General features: G+C 42.4%; 1 protein-coding gene across 5 annotated transcripts in view; it reads right to left on the bottom strand.

Annotated features, from left to right (window-relative positions):
* TJP1 (tight junction protein 1) overlaps positions 1–8,825 on the bottom strand; it is a 64,103-nt gene extending 55,278 nt beyond the window's left edge. For 2 of the 5 annotated variants that reach the window (XM_079318490.1, XM_079318491.1), the window contains exon 1: positions 8,548–8,825. In XM_079318490.1, the coding sequence (XP_079174616.1) occupies positions 8,548–8,580 (33 nt within the window). In that variant the 5' untranslated portion in view covers positions 8,581–8,825. The remainder of the gene's footprint in view (positions 1–8,547) is intronic. The other 3 variants (XM_079318489.1, XM_079318493.1, XM_079318492.1) reach the window with 3 other exon arrangements.
* Between the last annotated feature and the right edge of the window lie 9,595 nt (positions 8,826–18,420).

Here is an 18,420-nt window from a genome sequence, read left to right as displayed (position 1 = left end):
AGAAAATGGGGGCTAAAAGCATGGAATGAGAGCTGGCTTTGTTCACAGGCAGTAGCCTAAGTGCCTATCAGTCAGCAAAAGCATTTTTAAAACAGCTGCATCAAAGCTTTCTGCAAGTTAGTCAGCATGTGACAGGCCAGCACATTACAACAGTGCCACAGCAATCTCTGCATAATAGGAGTGCTCTGAGTGACCTGAAAGGTCAGTGTTTTCAAGCATTCCAGTAATCTGTAAATTGCCTTGGCTTATCACTTGGAAGCAACATAATTACATTGCTTGAAGGGCTAGGACAGTAAAGACAAGATTTTAGGTATTATGTTTTGGTCAGCTACACACTAACCCTTACGCTGTAAGCATATCCAAAAAACTCAGAATAATGCACAAATTTTAAAAAAGGAAGATTAAAACATCAAAGTCTGTTCTTCTCACAAAGAGAAAACTATTGACAAAGTTTTGTAAACATCTATCATAGTTTAAGTGTAAATATCTTTGAAGGTTTTCTTTATTTCTTAACAAGTGTTTCAAAATGTTTAAAGCTACTGCATACAAAACTTTTTTTAAAATGGAAATAATAAATGCAGTCAGAAGTTCAGCCCAGCAAAACACATGCTGCAAAAACATCACATTAATGTTTAAAATGCATCTGCCTGCTTAAACTACAATGCCAGCACAACTTCAAGTGCAGGACATAAATCTCACATTGTAAACCAAACTAAGTTTGCAATCAGAAAAACAACCCTAATATTACCAATAATGCAACTGACTTAAAAGATGCCCTTATCATGCAGGAAGGGGAAGAAAAAAAAAAAAAAAAAAAAAAACAACAAACCACCAAAAAACACCAGTACTGGTCATTCTAAAGAAGAAATTATGCCAGAAACTCTCAATCATTGGCTTCCTGCTATTCCTTACACACTTTCCCAAGATAGAAACATTTACTGTTTGCAAATAAACACAACAAGTAAGAAAACCTTTCATATTAGCATTGGTATTCAAACAATTTCAACAACAGATCCCTCCATCTGAAACTCAGCACTTTCCAGGGCAGTTCTAGGGTGGATTTACTACTGAACTACCAACAATAAAAAAAACCACAATAAACTACATGAGCATTGGAAAAAATAACCCCACAGAGTGCTTCTACAGCACTGCATCTGATTCAGATGAAACATGTTCTTCATTCAAGCCATCAACATTATTTCTGTAAACCTGTACACCTTTCTTGTACTTCCTATCTAAATGCTCCCTGCTTTAGGAATATTAATCCAGCCTACATTATCCATAGAGAGCAAAGCCCAATCAAAATGCAAGTGCATTTAGTTCTCTCATATGGGATTATGCTCCAGGAATTTCTATTCTTACATAGCTGGGTTATTAACTGAGAGGTTTATCCTCTATGCAATGGCCAATCACTTTCCACAATTTCAATTCTGGAGGAAACACAAGTTCTTTGTCAGAAAGCTATGCCTTTAAGCTTGGCTTCAAGATCTTCATACCCACTGAAAAAAATATTTTGGGAGTCCAGGTTTACAGGAAAAGCCAGTACCCCTGGCACCTAACACTGTGCTGAGAAACTAATTCACGTGGAGGCATTCATGGGAAAAGGAGCATTTTTTCCAAATAATATGTAGGAACAATGCTGAGTCAAGTGACATGAAAAGATTTTTAAACAAACATCCTGTGATGAGAGGGTTAATACGATCTGGCCTTCTCCCAGATTTAATTCTGGGGAAGCCAGTCATCCAAAATGAACATGAATTACATATTTATTACAAGTCTTGGAATTTGTTCAGTTAAACAATAATTGGCAGAATTGGCCCCAGGTACTATCCTGATTCCATGCAAATTACAGCTAACTAATTAATTGATACCACGTTGTCAAGTAACTTCTAGAGCTTTACAGCTACATTTATTCCAATTGTTACTTTCTATTAAAACAAATCTTTAGATTACATAATTTACACCTATTATATTTTCAATGAAGCTGAAAGCATCTGTGTCCATATTCCTTGTTTTGATTTCTTAATTTCTTCTTCTTTTTTTTTTTTTTAATTTTTAAGTAAGTTTTTATATACCTTTTTATAGCAACATGTGCCAGGTCAGTCCTTTGTCAATGTCACCACTGCTGTAATTTAAGTAATAGAAAAACTGACATAATTGTTCGAATTTCACAATCTGTCCTGTTTCATTATTCTACTGCTTCTGGTTATAATTTAAGGTTATTAGTTCCTTTTAATTAACTTGAAAAACTGAGCAGTGTCTCTTCAGCCACAAGTTACTTCATAGTAATTTTTGTGTTATTGAATTCATACTGAATATAGCTCAGTCATTAATGCTGCTGCTAGAGCCCCATGGCTGCCCAAGGAAGGGACCCAAGAAGGTTTGCAGGAAAGGGCAGTGGATGATATTTCAGCCTAACAAACTCACCTCCCAGAGCATGTCCAAAGGCTTGACCATATGTTCTGAAGTGTATTAACAAGTCTCCAAGCACCTTACTCATTCTATCTCCCATCTGGATACATCCTAAGAAACAGTCACTAGCCCAGAGTGTAAATAGCTGGAACAGGTCCATTTAATATTTACAAGAATTTTTAAGCTGGATACAGAGAAGGGGGCCATCTGTTAAAGTGATTGCTGACCCAGTGGGGCAGAGGGGAAGACATTGTAACTGGACCCCATTCAAACTAGGCAAGGAACTGCCCATACAGTCCCAAAGGATCACAAGTTGAAAACTCATCACTGCCTTTTTAGGAAGGGTGGGGGAATATTTTATAATTAAGTTCCTAAGAAGAAGTCGAATGTAAAAGGCAAACGTGAGGAAGAGAGAAGCTGCTCTGCAGTGCAGAACATACTGGGAAAAGCCTTGGGAACTACAAATCAAACAAACTGCCGACTTTTGCTCCATTTCTATTTTCAGCACATCAGTACTTTGTGTATGTGAGGGTGGGAAGACAAAAAGGCCATCAGAGCCACACCAAATTCTGCTGTTGTTTCCTCTGCTATGGGAAGTTAACCACACACCTTACAATGACCTATGTAGCCCAAAAAGGTCACGTTTGCCCACTTCTCCTAAGAATGTGAACTTCTCCAACATAACACTCCCTACTGCTATCATCTTACTGAATTTAGGCTGCCCTCCCCCATCACAAAAGGGAAGAACATCTGTTTATAATGGATTAGGAAACAAGAATCCTATTAGAGATTACCAAATACTCTTGAGAAAATAAATACTTTTTAAATGTACATCCAATATTTAAATTTTTAGCACCAACACTACAGTTAATTTTTCCAAGCATCTAAATAAAATCCTGTTGTGTAAATGCAGGAAAGACCTTTAAGGAACTATTGAAGATCCTACACAGTCAGGAATAGCAAACATAAGCCAAGTGTCCAGTCCTGCACACACTGGGGCAGTTCTCCAACCCTGCAGTAGCCCAGATATCTACATAACCCAAACAGCCCACAGAGCATGGGGCTGTTTAAGAGCACACCACAGCAGGAAAATCCCATGGATAACCAAGCAGACAGCATTGTCCCTGGACAAGTCACCACACTTGTGGCCTCAGCAGCACTTGTTACTCTGCAGCCTCCAAGGGACCTTAAATATTCAGCTGAATGTGCCCCTCCATTTTCTCAGATATTTCATTCAAGCACGTCACAGCCCCTTGAAACAAGAGCACCCCTACTATTTATGACTGCACAGTGCATATTTGAATAATCTGTCCCTAAAATAGCATAATTATAAGACAAGACAGTGTTTTCATTTCAGGACTTTTTGGACTCAGCATAAATACACTGCACAGAATCATGGAATTCATTTTAAGACTTCCCTACGGCTGTTTGCTTAATCAGTACATTCAGTGAAGAAGTCATTAGTAATATATTTGCCTGAGAAAATACTGGGCATAGTTTGATATTAATATCTGTTGTATTTATACCATGATAACACAGAAATATTTGTGGGGATATAAAGGACAAAGGTTTTTCTTAACCCATAACAAAACCGATGAAAGCATTTGTTTCAAACAGCATCCCTTAACTCAAACTGACACTTAGAATTTGACAGTGTTACCAACCAAACATTGGGACTATTAACTTTGAAATGGGCATGTACATGGCTTTACTCCCCCCATACTGTGACTAATCAGATTTTCCCCTACCACTCCAATGTGTACATGAGACATGGCCCTTCCCCTGGGTATAGAGGACAGGAGAAGAAAACAGAAAGGAGGATCCTATTTCACACTGAAAGTTTATTGGCAAAAAATGGGTGAACATTTCAGTCCTTGGTGAGAACTTCAACTTTGATACAAAGATTTTGGATGAGTACTTTGACCTGAAATGGACAATACTTTTGCATAGCATTTCAAGTAATAAACCAAACATATTCAGCACAATTCAGAGCTTGAGTAGTTGACTAGTTACACTTCTGTTTCCAACTCAGTACCTTATGCTGAGTAGTTAAAAAACAATTATTTTCACAAATACCCAGAAGGCTTTGACAACAATGGTACATTGCAGTGTCAACACACACACATATTCAAGCTCAATAAGCACTCTTGACTTCAAACACAAATTCAAAATATTATGTTTTGAGCTTTTTTTTAGCACAGATAGAAGTCCAGTACTATTATCACAGAACCTAACAAGTAGCACAATGTGCACATTAGAGTACCTATGATGTACAATAACCCATTTCTACGTTTTCCTTAACACAAAGATTAGCTAGCTGGTAGCTGATAAGCTCTTACTGATTTTCCACTCTATAAAGGTGGAGCCAGTTGCCAGGCACCATCAGATTTCAAGCTCTGTTTACATTACAGTAATCTCCATGCTGCACGTTGAACCAGAAGCAAACTCCAGAATACACTTCATAATGACCTACAGAGCCTGGAGCTTGCAGCTCTTCTCACCTTGCAGGCAAAGTCATACAAAAAAGGAGCTGAAATATCATCTGGTAGTTGAAGTTGCTGATAGTCCTAACTGGAACCATGAATCCATGAAAATCCAAGCCTCAAATACAAGTTACTTTTACAGATTATTTTTTGAAAAATACCTACCAGAACATTAAAATTAGTATTTACTAAGGTCCAAATACAACTTAAAGAAACAGTAGCAAAATTAAACGTATTTATGCTTTGTATATTGTATATATTAAATGTTTTCTATGTATTTATTTCTTTGTGGTTACAGTTGGAGAATCTCACAAACAATCAAAGAACTGATCTAACTTTACAGTGCCCATATACAAACTTACATGGGAAGAATAAAATACTGCTCCAAACTTAGCTATCTCACAGACTGAATTAAAAACCATTTAAAAACATTTGCACATATATGCTGTACAAGAAACCAACCCATTGGTGTTTCCAAGTAAGATTTTGGGTACAATGCTAACCCACACTTATGAAAACCACAGGTCACTCCCTCTAAAACAGAAAACCAAGGAGTCCCTGCAAACATGGTCTTGAACCATTAACACTGTATGTTCTCAGCTCCTGGTTCAAGGGGTAGTGAACAGACACATGCCTGGAGCTAGAAAGCCAGTTAGAATAACCAAAATTCAACTAGTTACATGACTGAGGTGAAAGACTGAAGTACTCTTCATGAATGTATCTAAAAATAGAAGCAAGTTTCAAGAACTCAGATTCAGCACTCAAAAAGGGCTCAGGGATTCAATAAGCTCTGTCCCAATATTTACAATTTAAAAACTTTTTGGGGTGATTGTTTGGTTTTTTTGGTTGGTTGGTTTTTTTACCAATGTGGACTATACTTGAATCTCCAACTTACAGGCAGAAAGAAAGTTTACATCCCATTACTAAGACCCTGATATAGTCATTCCCACAGCATCCATTAGTACCTTTTAAAAAGACATCAGAAGAGATTAGGCCCCTTAAATTTTGCAGTAACAGCCACAACCAGATTAAACTTCCAGCAAGTCATCATTTCTCCACCATTTTCTGTTGCACATTACCAGCAGCTACAACACATACATAACACCTTAATAAAACCACATTCTTTTAGAGCATAGCAGGGGAAAAGGCTAAATAATCAAAACTGAAGTGCAGTGAAACTGTTTGTTAAAGACTGTTGATAGTAGGGTGTAACATAATCAATCACAGCAGCCAAGATTATCTCACATACAAATAAGAATTTTTCAGCTAATCAAAAATAATTTATTCTTTTTCTTTTTTTGTTTTTTTCAGTTCAAGTGTGCCAACTTAACAGTGGATATGGACACAAAACTCAAAAGTATATTAAGCAAATGTTAAGAGAAAACCATTCACAGAGGCTTTTTAAATGCATTACAACCCCAAAAATGAGACACTGGATACCAAAGGATAACACCGGCTACTAAAGGAAACAAGATCTGGAATGTGACCACAGAAATCCCCCAATAGTCTAGTATTTCCAAAATACTGTTTAATTTCCTTGTCAATAACTATTAAAACTAAATGGAAAGCAGGAACTAATGGTTGAAATACAATTAATATTATCCATAGACTGAAAGCTATGGATAGCCTGTTTTGACAATGAAACTCACATGAACTGTATACATCAGATTCTAGTCTCTAAAGGCATTTCTGTAATCAAGATAAAAAGTTAAGAAATAATTTTCCTAAAAAGCTATGACAGATTAAGAATTTACACTGACAGTCACAGGGCATACAAAATGAGTTTATTTTTAAAGATTCACTATTTTAATTGCATGACTTCCATAAATCTGAAAGCCTCTCAGTGAAGAGTTAAACCCCAGTGAGACTATATTTTGCAACACTCTTCTATTAACACACCTTTCAGTATAATTAGTTTGGCTGATATTGTATGCATGTATGCAAGCTCCAAGGGCCAATGTGATATGGCCACGAGCAGGAGGAGTTTCAAATAACTGCTATGGCAAGATACAACTTCCAATTAACACCAGTCTACAGCCAAAACAGATACACTTTCTGAACACTTCTGCAACTTTAAATATACTTCCGTATTTAAAAATAGAAAAACACTTCAAGACAGCACATGCATGCGTGGAAGGCAATATTTGTCCGCAGCCTCACAAAATAGCTGAATTTAAATAGCTGCATTTTGAACCAGAAATGAGAATTTTATACCCTGATTTTACACAAAAAAAATCTGAAAATTTTAAGTTGATGCAATTTCTCACAATCCCTAACACAGCAGAATTCTAATACAACATTTATCTTCAACTCCTATTTGTTGTTAATATAAATACATTTGAAAAGGGCTAAAAGGTTTGTTTTATTTGTCTCCATAGCTAGGTGATAGCAGAAGTGTGAAATATTACCCAACATAAGCTACTCTTCCAACAGCAAACATTTATTGTTGAAATGCGTTTATGTATATGGTAAAATGTAATACAATACCTCTGGAAGCACACACAAAATGAGGCATGAAGCTCAATGGTCAACATTAACTTTTAAGTTCTTTTAATTCCATTCTGGAAGCTGAGGTTGACTCGAACACACCTCGAAAGCAAGACTCTGGAGTTGGTAAAATCGCCAACTAACAGTATCGTAAGTTTGTTATTTAGTATCTCAAGTGCCGAAGTATTTCAGTAGTAATACAGCAAGGTGTACATTTTACCTTGGCCTGCAGAACAGCACTTCTGAGTAAGTGCATACCAGCAAGTGACATCAGACCGAAACCACATAGTTTCACTGGAAAGCAACCACCACTAAGCCGAGCACCGGCAGCACCAGCGAACACACACGACGGGAACTCGTCGCGCTGAAGCCGGAGCAACTGCTCCGGCGCCACAAGCTAAAAATTACTTCGAAATTCAAATTCGGACTAGTTTCAAAGCAAACCTTTAATTTCACGCGGAGGAGAAATAACCTGTTGAGCGTTCCTAACTCCACCTCTCCGCCGCCGGGCCGCTCGGCATTACTCACCGCCGCGCAGCGCCGGGGGAGGTCAGAGTACACACCCGCGACGTGCACCTGCACCGGCAACACCTACGGATCAGGTGGAGGACCGGCACAAGTTTCTGACGGATTACTGCCGCCCCAAAGCTGTTTACCGTATGTCAGCAACAATCATCCCCAACTGATTCAGCGGCCGCAGAAAAAAATCCTGCAGTACTGGACTCTCCCGGTTGAATGTTTCCTAATTGCTAGCCGGCTCCAGCCTGGAACAAAAGGGCACGGCCAGCGCACCGGCGGGAGCTGCTCGCGGGGGCAGGGCCCGCCTGCCGCAGCCGTCCCGCGGCGGGGCCCGGGGCCCGCACGTCCAACAGGTGAGGCCGGGCGGGGATCGCCGGAGGGGCAGCGGCCCGGGCCGGGGTCGGGGGGGGGTGCGGCCACCTGCGCGCCCCTCCCGGCGGGCAGCAGGGCAGCGCTGCGGGGAAGGCGGCCGGGAGGCTCCGGCCCGCCTCGCCCACCCCCTCGCCCCGCACTAGCCGCTGCCCTCGGGACGGGCGGGGGTTAAAGCCGCGGCCACCGCGGTGCGGGCTCGACGGGAAAACCGCGCCGGGGGTACCGCAGGATCGGAGCGGGCAGGGAACGCGGCCGCCCCGGGCCCGAGTCTTACCTTCGTGGAAGCCGCCGCGGCCCTGGCAGACATTTTGTTTCCTTCTCTCCCCCGGAGCTGGGCGAGCGTGTGCGCGCCTGCAACTCCTCAGGCCGGGGGAGAGAAACTCAGCGCCGCCGCCCGCGCCTCACGCAGCCGCCCGAATAAACATCCCAGGGCGCGGGGGGGAGGAGGAAGAGGAGGACGGCAGGGAAGGGGCGGGGACGGGGGAGGAGGGAGAGAGGAAGAAAGAGGAAGGGGAGCAGAGGCTTAAGTTTGATAAAAGTGCGGTCTGTCTCCCGCGGCGCCGGGCGCGCCGGGGCCGGGTTGCGCCGCCGGGGCTCGGAGCGCGGGAGCGGCCGCGCTGCCCCCGGGCCCGCCCGCTCAGCGGCCGCGCCGCCCGCCCGCCTCGTGCCTCTCCCCCCGCGCAGCCACCGACATGTCCGACTGCCGGCACGGCCCATCCCGCCGCGGGGGGACCGCCCGCGCCGCCGCCGCCCGGCCCCGCTCTGCCGCAGGAGCCGGACCCCCGGACGGCGGCGGAGCGGGGGGCGGCGGCGCGGCCGGTCTCGGCCCCGCGGGCTCTGCCGGGCGCGGGGCGGCGCGGTGCCGCCCGCGGGACTCGCTCCCCGGCGGATTCCCCCGCGCCATGGTCGTGGCGGCGGGGGCCGAGCGCGGCCGGGCCGGCGCAGCCTATGGGAGCGCGGGGGGCGTTTGAACGCGGGGAGCGGAGCAGGCCGGGACCGGCACCGGGACCGCCCCGAGCGCCGCCGGGGGCTGCGGGACGGGCGGGCGGCGCTCGGCGCGGCCCGGGCTGCGCTCTGCGCTCTCCGCCGCGCGCGGTCCTGCAGCGCTCACCGCCGAGGAATTCTCGCCCCGCTGCAGCCGCGGGACTGGGATGTCCATCAGTGCGGGCTCAAGCCTCCTTTTGCGTTTGCCCATTGTTTGAAGGGGCGGGACGTTAGTTTTCGAGTTCCTTAATTGTACATTTTGTTCTCGAGATAAAAGCAATAAAAACACAAAAAGAAAACAACTTGGGAGATTTGCTTTGCTTTAAGGTGGTGACCGCATAGCCTTAGCATTTCCTATAGCACGGTGAACTGCTGCCTTTAGCTTTGAAAAATAAACTTTTCCCAGTATTTTAGACAAAGCGTTTTTAGTGTCTTTTACAAAGTAAGTATTTACTTAAGCACTGAGAGAAATACTGCAAGTTTTTTTCCTTTTAAAGGAAAGGCTTTTAAATACGTTATTTTAACTTTTGGGCGTTGGATGCCCAACCCACGCACGATGAGGCTGTTTGAAAATGCAGCTGGAGATCTGACTTTTGAGATGGCTCGTGCCACACAAAGCTGAGCACACTCCCAAATTTTGTTGGGCCGAGCCATAAGTTAACCAAACGACTACCAGAAACACCATCCATTAAAGTGCTTCAAACCTCGGTAAAAAGATGGTACACTCTGTTATTAGCCACATCACTATGGTCCATAGTTTATGATGTTGATTAATTTACTCTTTAGAATTAGATAAGAGCCAAAGTGGCATGACTAATCAGGTACACAAGGTCCCAGTGAAAGGAAAGTAGGTGAGAAAAATCCCAAACCAAAACGCAAGTACTTTTGCACTCACTTTGCAAACATTTAATGAGGTATACATGACAGTAAAAGCCATGGTATCAGGGCCACGATTTTCTTGCAGTTGTACTATTTATGTGTTAGCAGCTGCTTTTGGGCTCCATGCAATCTCCAGAAGTACTTAAGTTCTTAAAAAGAGGCAAGAATTCAACGATCCAAATCACTCTTCCACCAAGAAACGCCCTACCCAAAGCTACTGTGTGAGTTTTACGTTTGTTCTCTTTTGAAAATAAACAAATTCATATTCCAGGAAATAGCTGAAGCCAATTCCCAATGCAGCGGTCCGAAATCGGGGGGAAGGGCCAGCTCGTCCACCAGGGAGTGGGGAGCGCGTCAGGGCAGGGAAAGCCAAGAGCACCGAGACCTGTGCCACACACAACGGGACAGCCACAGCTCTGCCACACACACCGGGACAGCCACAGCTCTGCCACACACACCGGGACAGTCACACAGCTCTGCCACACACACCGGGACAGCCACAGCTCTGCCACACACACCGGGACAGTCACACAGCTCTGCCACACACACCGGGACAGCCACAGCTCCGCCACACACACCGGGACAGTCACACAGCTCTGCCACACACACCGGGACAGTCACAGCTCCGCCACACACACCGGGACAGCCACAGCTCTGCCACACACACCGGGACAGCCACAGCTCCGCCACACACACCGGGACAGTCACAGCTCTGCCACGCACACCGGGACAGTCACAGCTCTGCCACACACACCGGGACAGCCACACAGCTCTGCCACACACACCGGGACAGTCACAGCTCTGCCAACACACACCGGGACAGCCACAGCTCTGCCAACACACACCGGGACAGTCACACAGCTCCGCCACACACACCGGGACAGCCACACAGCTCTGCCACACACACCGGGACAGTCACAGCTCTGCCACACACACCGGGACAGCCACAGCTCTGCCACACACACCGGGACAGTCACACAGCTCTGCCACACACACCGGGACAGCCACACAGCTCTGCCACACACACCGGGACAGCCACAGGTCTGCCACACACACCGGGACAGCCACACAGCTCTGCCACACACACCGGGACAGTCACAGCTCCGCCACACACACCGGGACAGCCACAGCTCTGCCACACACACCGGGACAGCCACACAGCTCTGCCACACACACCGGGACAGTCACAGCTCTGCCACACACACCGGGACAGCCACAGCTCCGGGGGCTCTGCCAGCACCGTCCCCGGCTCCCTGTCCCCTGTCCCCCCGGAGTGTCCCCGCTGCCGTCTCCGCCCTTCGCTGTCCCCGTAGCCCCGGCCGGAGGGCCCGGTTCCATGCGAGCTCTCCCCTGTCTCTTGCCAGAGCCCCTCCGATGGCGCCTTCCATGAAAACACTACAGCACATTTTTTATTTCTAAATTGCTAGATGTAACTAAGCCTCCGATTATTTTCTTTTTTAAACTCTATCTACACACGGAGAAGGCGGAATGTGACGTTTTATATGCCCACATGCTTCACTGCCAGAGTATTCACCAGAGGAGGCAGGAAGGAAAAGGCTGAGATCACAACAGGAAGGAGGGGGAAGATTTCAAGGTGTGGAGACGCATGAAAAGAAACTCAGGGGAGGACGACCTGATAAACTGTAGGGTAAAATAATCCCTCCCTTCAATCTTTCTCTCCTTGAATCACTCTGGAGAGGATGGACAGGCTTCGAACAAAGAGTAAAGATGATCAACCAAAATGAGTCAAAGGAATGGAAGAGGACAGAAGGCATGGAAACAGAGGTGGAGATGGATTCCCTAAAATTAGGGAGAAGGACCATGGGAAAGAAAAGCAGTTATTAAAGTGTTGGGTGAAAGATAGGGAACAAATAAAACGGTGAAAGAAAAACATTAAGTGAAGAAAGTTCCAGCACAGATGGATGTGCCATTTTTGTATCATCTTACATTGGATGAGAAAATGCTATCAATCCATACACTGAATTTAACAAGGAGGGAGACCATTAACAATGAAGGACTTCTGCTAGGGGTTTAAAACAGCAGGATATGCATAACTCTTTTGATCCACAGAGACTAAGGACGGACCTTCCTTCCTTCCTTCCTTCCTTCCTTCCTTCCTTCCTTCCTTCCTTCCTTCCTTCCTTCCTTCCTTCCTTCCTTCCTTCCTTCCTTCCTTCCTTCCTTCCTTCCTTCCTTCCTTCCTTCCTTCCTTCCTTCCTTCCTTCCTTCCTTCCTTCCTTCCTTCCTTCCTTCCTTCCTTCCTCTTCCTTCCTTCCTTCCTTCCTTCCTTCCTTCCTTCCTTCCTTCCTTCCTTCCTTCCTTCCTTCCTTCCTTCCTTCCTTCCTTCCTTCCTTCCCTCCTTCCCTCCTTCCCTCCTTCCCTCCTTCCTCTTCCTTCTCTTTCCATCCAACAGTTATTTAAATCTTAGTACTCTTGATACAAATTAGAGGAGCCAGAAATTCTATTCTATTAGCATTAGTAAAATGCATATTTTTCGGTAGATCAAATTATTTTTTTAATGAATGGTTTTGCTTGTTTTAATACAAAGCAACAACAGAATTATGTTGCTGTCCTTTGAAATTCTTCCTTCGGGAGAAAATTGCTCATAAGCAAATCTACCATCAACAGTACTGAAAATGCCAAATCAAATGTTGGTCAAGTCAACACAGAATTATTATCTTAAGTGCAAGTAACTTTGAATTTTATAGTCCTATTTGACCTTGGGTGGGTTTTTAATTTTTTAAATAAATATTACAAAATTCATGTCTGAAAGAGCAAGTTATATATTGTTAAGACTGATTCCAGTGTGTTCATGTGTTCCCTTTAAAAATCTTTAATGAAACAGCAGATGTCTATATATTTATATACACATACTGCTATATAGCAAGAGAGATGTATGTGTTAGTGTTTAGGTATATATATGCCTTAAATATATAGTACATTCTGTCAGATAGAGTTATATAGCAAATCCCATCTGTTAGGTAAAGGATCAGAATTTTAGAGCATATTCCTGATTCTACCCTTATAGGTACTTAAAGCAGGATCATTTTTAACCCCTATCTTTAGATAGAAAATTGTCTTAGAAGTCAAGGGCTGAAGAAAAGCAAGTTCTTTACTCATTCTTTAAATAACTGCTGCTGGGAGATGTCTAAAAAAAGGACTATTATATTTTCTTGGTAGGAAACCTAAAAATAAAACTATTATTTAATAAGTTCAAACCATAACCCTACATTGACTCAAAGGACACAGAAGGACAGTCAGATGTGTGAATCCTTATTTCTGAGGGCATGGGTATCTGTACACCACAAGAACAGGAAGTCTATTCTCTACTTTGTGTTGACTTAACTTTTTAAGAAATGTTTTGACCACTTAAAGATGGGGAAGAAGGAAACTGCAGAACCGCAGCCACTACAGAGACAACTTCCTGTGGGTTTTGTGGTGTGTGTGGCTCAGAAGGAGAACAATTCGTATAAGATCTTTCAGAGACAGTAAACAGTTTTGCTGCCCTATGAGGTAGTTTTGGGATGCTTAGTTATAAATAAGCCAATATATTGCCAATTATGTGATAGTATAATGCAGTTTAGTTGATATTGTACGTTCTGTATTTGTAGTGGCCACATGACTTCAGCATTTCAGGAACAAAGAAAAAAAGGGGAAGAGAAAATTAGAGTTCACCATATAAACCACAAGAGAAGAAAGTATTGTTTCTACCTCAAGATGTTAAAAAGTGCTTTGCAGAGAGCTGTGGGAAATCCATATCCTTAAAATTATACAGAACTTCAGTGTCTTGATGAATCAAGTCCCTAAGGAAAAAATTAATGTGGTGATAATGCCTAGTAATGGTTCTTATCTTCCTCCCACTTCCACACAGTTAAAGCTTGGTTCCTGTACCTACTGACTCTTTAAAGGGCTGTATACCACTGCAGTGCCTCTTCTGAAAACACTGCAGACAATTGCTCAATATACAGGGAATACAGTCTTCCAGTAATTCACTGCCTCTCACATACTGGAACTGTTAGACAAACACAAAATCCCAAAATCTGTACTCCACATCTCATTAAGAGGTTAAAGCACATACCTCAAGTACACACACTCCAGAGGCTGGGTAAGCTCAGAATGGGAATAAACCCAACATGTTCATACAGGTGGCTTGTCTTAACTCCTGTTATTTAAATTCATTGTTATTTCCTTTTTAACACCTTAAAAATAGTACTAGGTTTAACACAGTGCAAGGGCATTTTTTCTGTTCAGTCTGAATATCACCTCAACTTGTAAGCAAATGGGAAACATACAAGTAGAAATAAAAGTAGGTTGCATGGCAATGCAACATTACTTTCAGCCTTAAAATAATTAAAGAATGTATCACTGTAGAGCTGAAATCCAGTCTCTTTGGTTGTCATTTTGGGATGTCCTTATAAAAAGAAACTCATCTCCATGGTTTGGACTAGGTCTTGAAGAAACTTTGTCATCTGTAAAATTGTGGAGCGACAAAATCTGAGACTACAGTTGAAAAAATATTATCTGTGAGTTTTAGTTGTGCTTCACAGCAGCAGAGCTAATTTATTGCAGAAATTCATTACAGAAATGTTATGTAACTATTTTACTTCCCATCTCAGACATTTTATGAACGAAACTGTAAAGTTCAATGCACTGCAGCTGATCAAGGCTGATTTTACAAAATGCTTCACTGTTAAGTAGCCACTGGATGTCAAAATGTCAGATATTTGGAACTGTTCTACTTTCTGCACGTTTATTTGGTAGAGAGAGGACTGTTAAAGTAATTGAAGACAGCTGTGATACTTCAGCAGGCACAAATTCAGTGCTGATGTGATTCCAGCCCCAGAAACAATCACACTGCAGACACCACCACACATGCTCCACTGATCTAGAATTCTTATTTATCATATTTAGCTTTTAGAGAGCATGACTAGCAGCTCATCCTAAAAAGTGCTTGCCCAGACAACAAGGAACATGAACCAAATATTAACTGCACAGGAAACTTTAGAAAGTAAAAGTGAAGGCTGAAGTGAAGACACAGCCTTGGTTACTTACAAACACTGTGATTTGGTAGGCAAAGGCAGTCCAGAGCCAGATTGATTCATTTAATTACCTTTCTGGCAAAAAAACTCTGTATTCAAACCCAGAAATTTTCCAGGAACTGTTGCACAAGATACAAAGTGATAAAACTTTGCTCTCTGAAACCCAAACAGAATCACCACTGTAAGGATGATGGAAGATGGGGAGGACAGGAGGTTACAGAGATGTGGTGCTCTAAACCAGATAGTTTTAAAAGGTGAGATCACTTCTACAGTTTCTTCAGCACAAATATCAGACTTGAAATGAGCATTACAGGAAATGATCATGACTCATTTTTGTTAATGAGAAGGGCATGCATACAGAAAATAAAAATATGTACTGAAAATTGTTACATTCAACACAAAAATATATAATGCAAATTGTTACACTGCTACAAGTGTTTATAGATAATGATGCAGAAGTGTGAGCTCATCTGCTTCTTAATTCTTCATACGAAAAATATTTTATTGCATAATTGTAAAAAATGTAGAAACTTAGATTACTGAACTTTATAACCTATAATCTATTTTTATTGCCACTCAGCTTTCATTTTTCAGAATCTCAAATTTATTTTTATTCTCTTGCCTTTCTTATTACAACTGGTGCAAGACTCCATCTATTCTTTTAAAATTCACATGCACAAATCCATCAAGTCAAGGAACTAACGATGTGCTTAAAAGTAGGAACAGCAGATTACACCCAGTTAATTCCAGTGTAATCTTTACCTTAGTTGGTAGCTCTGTCCCAGTAGCACCTCTCTACAAGAACAGCTTCAGTAAGGTTTAGTGGAGGTAAGTAAGGTGAGTAAGCTCCTGATGGTCACGCCCATAGGGTTATGAACCCTTTCCATCCTTTGCTTTTGTTTCTACCTCCAAATAAAGACTACTTTAAAAAAAAAGCACTTTAAAAGATCACTGTGTCACTGGAAATAACTCAAGTTACCTTGTAGTTTGTACCCCTTGCAGGTTTCTTAACTGTATATTATTGGATGATTATATTACATAGGGATGTCACCACTGGTCTGAGATGGTTTTGTTGGGGCTCCCTTTCAAAATCATTATCATTCTAGAATATATCAGCCTGAGACATGAGTGCATAAAATATTATTTTGTTATAAAACACTACAGCAGAACATAGTTTTATGAGTTTTAACTGCATAGTTCAATAATTCAGACTACACCCTCAAGGGATCTTATTTAAGACACATTCATTGAGCACCACATACTTTCCATCTTAAAGTTGAGTGCTTTTCAGTTACTTTTAGTCTGTAGCAACTAAGCAGACATCTGGTTATCTGTGATATTACATATTCTATTTTAGCTGTGTCTGCAATCAATAGCAAAATTTAGTTCCCACGGACAACATGTTTTGCAGTATGCCCTATTTCATCTGTAACTGTTACAGTTTGGTTAATATTAGTAGTTTTAATTATATAAATAAATGTTGCTACAAGTTTTTAAAATAAGTTTAAAAGTTTTCAGTGCATGTAACAGTTTCAACATGGCAATTTACATGAGAAGCTACTAGAACAGAAAGTACTTAGTGTGGAAGGATATTGCATTATTTCCTGATCTGCTGTCAGGAAAGAAAAGCACGTCATGGGCTGACTTTTAGACTTTAGTGTGCCACAGCACATGAAGTCAGTGGGCAACATGAACACGATGAAAGCCCCACATTCTGCTCATGTTACTTGGCCACTCTGCTCTGTTTCTGTTCTTTGTTCTCTGTTTCTGCTCTGGCACTGTGTCACCCCCTCCATTGCTGCATCCTAAATCTGTATGGGGATACCTGAAGTGATTCTGGTTTAAAAAATATCCTTGGAGCACAGAGGCAGGAATAAGTAGCCAAAGATGGGGACTTTTTAAGCTGAATTTCCTGGCAAAGGTGACGTGGCTGTGTGTCTACACTCACAGAGCATTCACCTACAGTTCAAGCACAGAGATCTCCTTGGCTGCAGATTTCTGACCCTGTGAGCAAAAGGCATCCTCTGCCTTCCAGAGGTAGGGCACCTGTACCTCTTCTGAGACAGGAGGGCTTGCTTCACTCCTTGGATAACTGGATGACATTCTTCCAGTATTCTGTATGATATGCCATCATGCACGTGCAAGAAATACTTACATGTTCATTTTTTTAGTTTGGAGATTTATACAGCATTGGCTGTATGAAGGTACAATGAAAGCAGTTCTTACTGAATCACTCAGAACCTTCAAAAAGCATGCAGGCATTTTACACTTTGTCCCATTAACTGCAACCTGTAATGCATTTTCAGTAAGACATTTTTCAGAAAAAACACTAGATACTATTTCAGTTCAAAATTTACAAAATCAAGCTTTGACCACAGACTAATACTGGGTATGCTTAACACAGTAAACAAGAGGTTGAAAAAGATGTGAAGTGCTACATGAGATTTTTTTTATGAGTCATCACACTGCCTATACTGATACAGAGTCCAAACTTCACTTCTTTCTCTCAGTTGATTAGATTCAGTCCAGCATTCTGGGCACTTATATTGCAAACAGATCTGTGAACTGATTTATATATGCAGAAGTTCTTCAGAGAAACTCACACTTGGTATCTGTCTCCAGGACTCTCAGGGCTCAGCTCTGTTCTGCTAAAACTGATTATGCATTACCCAAGAAGCATTACTATTTGGTAAAATAAATATATATTACTACAGGTGTATCTTTACTCAAATTCCAACTTTAAATCTAAGAAATACACAGTCAGGAATTCTCCTGACTGCCTCAGTACCAGAGAAACCATCCCTTCAGTACAGGACCACACATTCCACAACCTATATTATAGTGAAGCCCAGAGGCTGCAACCAGAACAATGCTTTAATCTAGCTAAACCTATACAGTCAGTACAGAAGGATTCAAAGCAAAAATATTTACAGTGCAAAGCTCAAAGCTAACAGGGCAAATGCTATATTTACCACACTTGGATGGCTGTTCCTCATTGAAGTGTTTAGGCCTCACAGAATCCACATTATATCAATATCATTAGCTAAATCTTTTCTTTACACATCTGTCAGTTCAATTCTATGTGCCAGCTGAAAAAAACTGTAACTGTCACATCCTTTTTTAAACGTGTGAGATTATAATACTTGTGAAAAGTGCTAAAGCAAGAGCCTAGGGACTGAAATTCTTCTTGTTCTCCAAGCAGGTAAAGCAAGGACAAACATCAAAGCAAGTTCCCCAGTGAAGCC

Source organism: Erithacus rubecula (assembly GCF_903797595.1).
Source record: "Erithacus rubecula genome assembly, chromosome: 14".
Classification (NCBI taxonomy): Eukaryota; Metazoa; Chordata; class Aves; order Passeriformes; family Muscicapidae; genus Erithacus; species Erithacus rubecula.
This window is presented reverse-complemented; position numbering and strand designations above follow the sequence as displayed.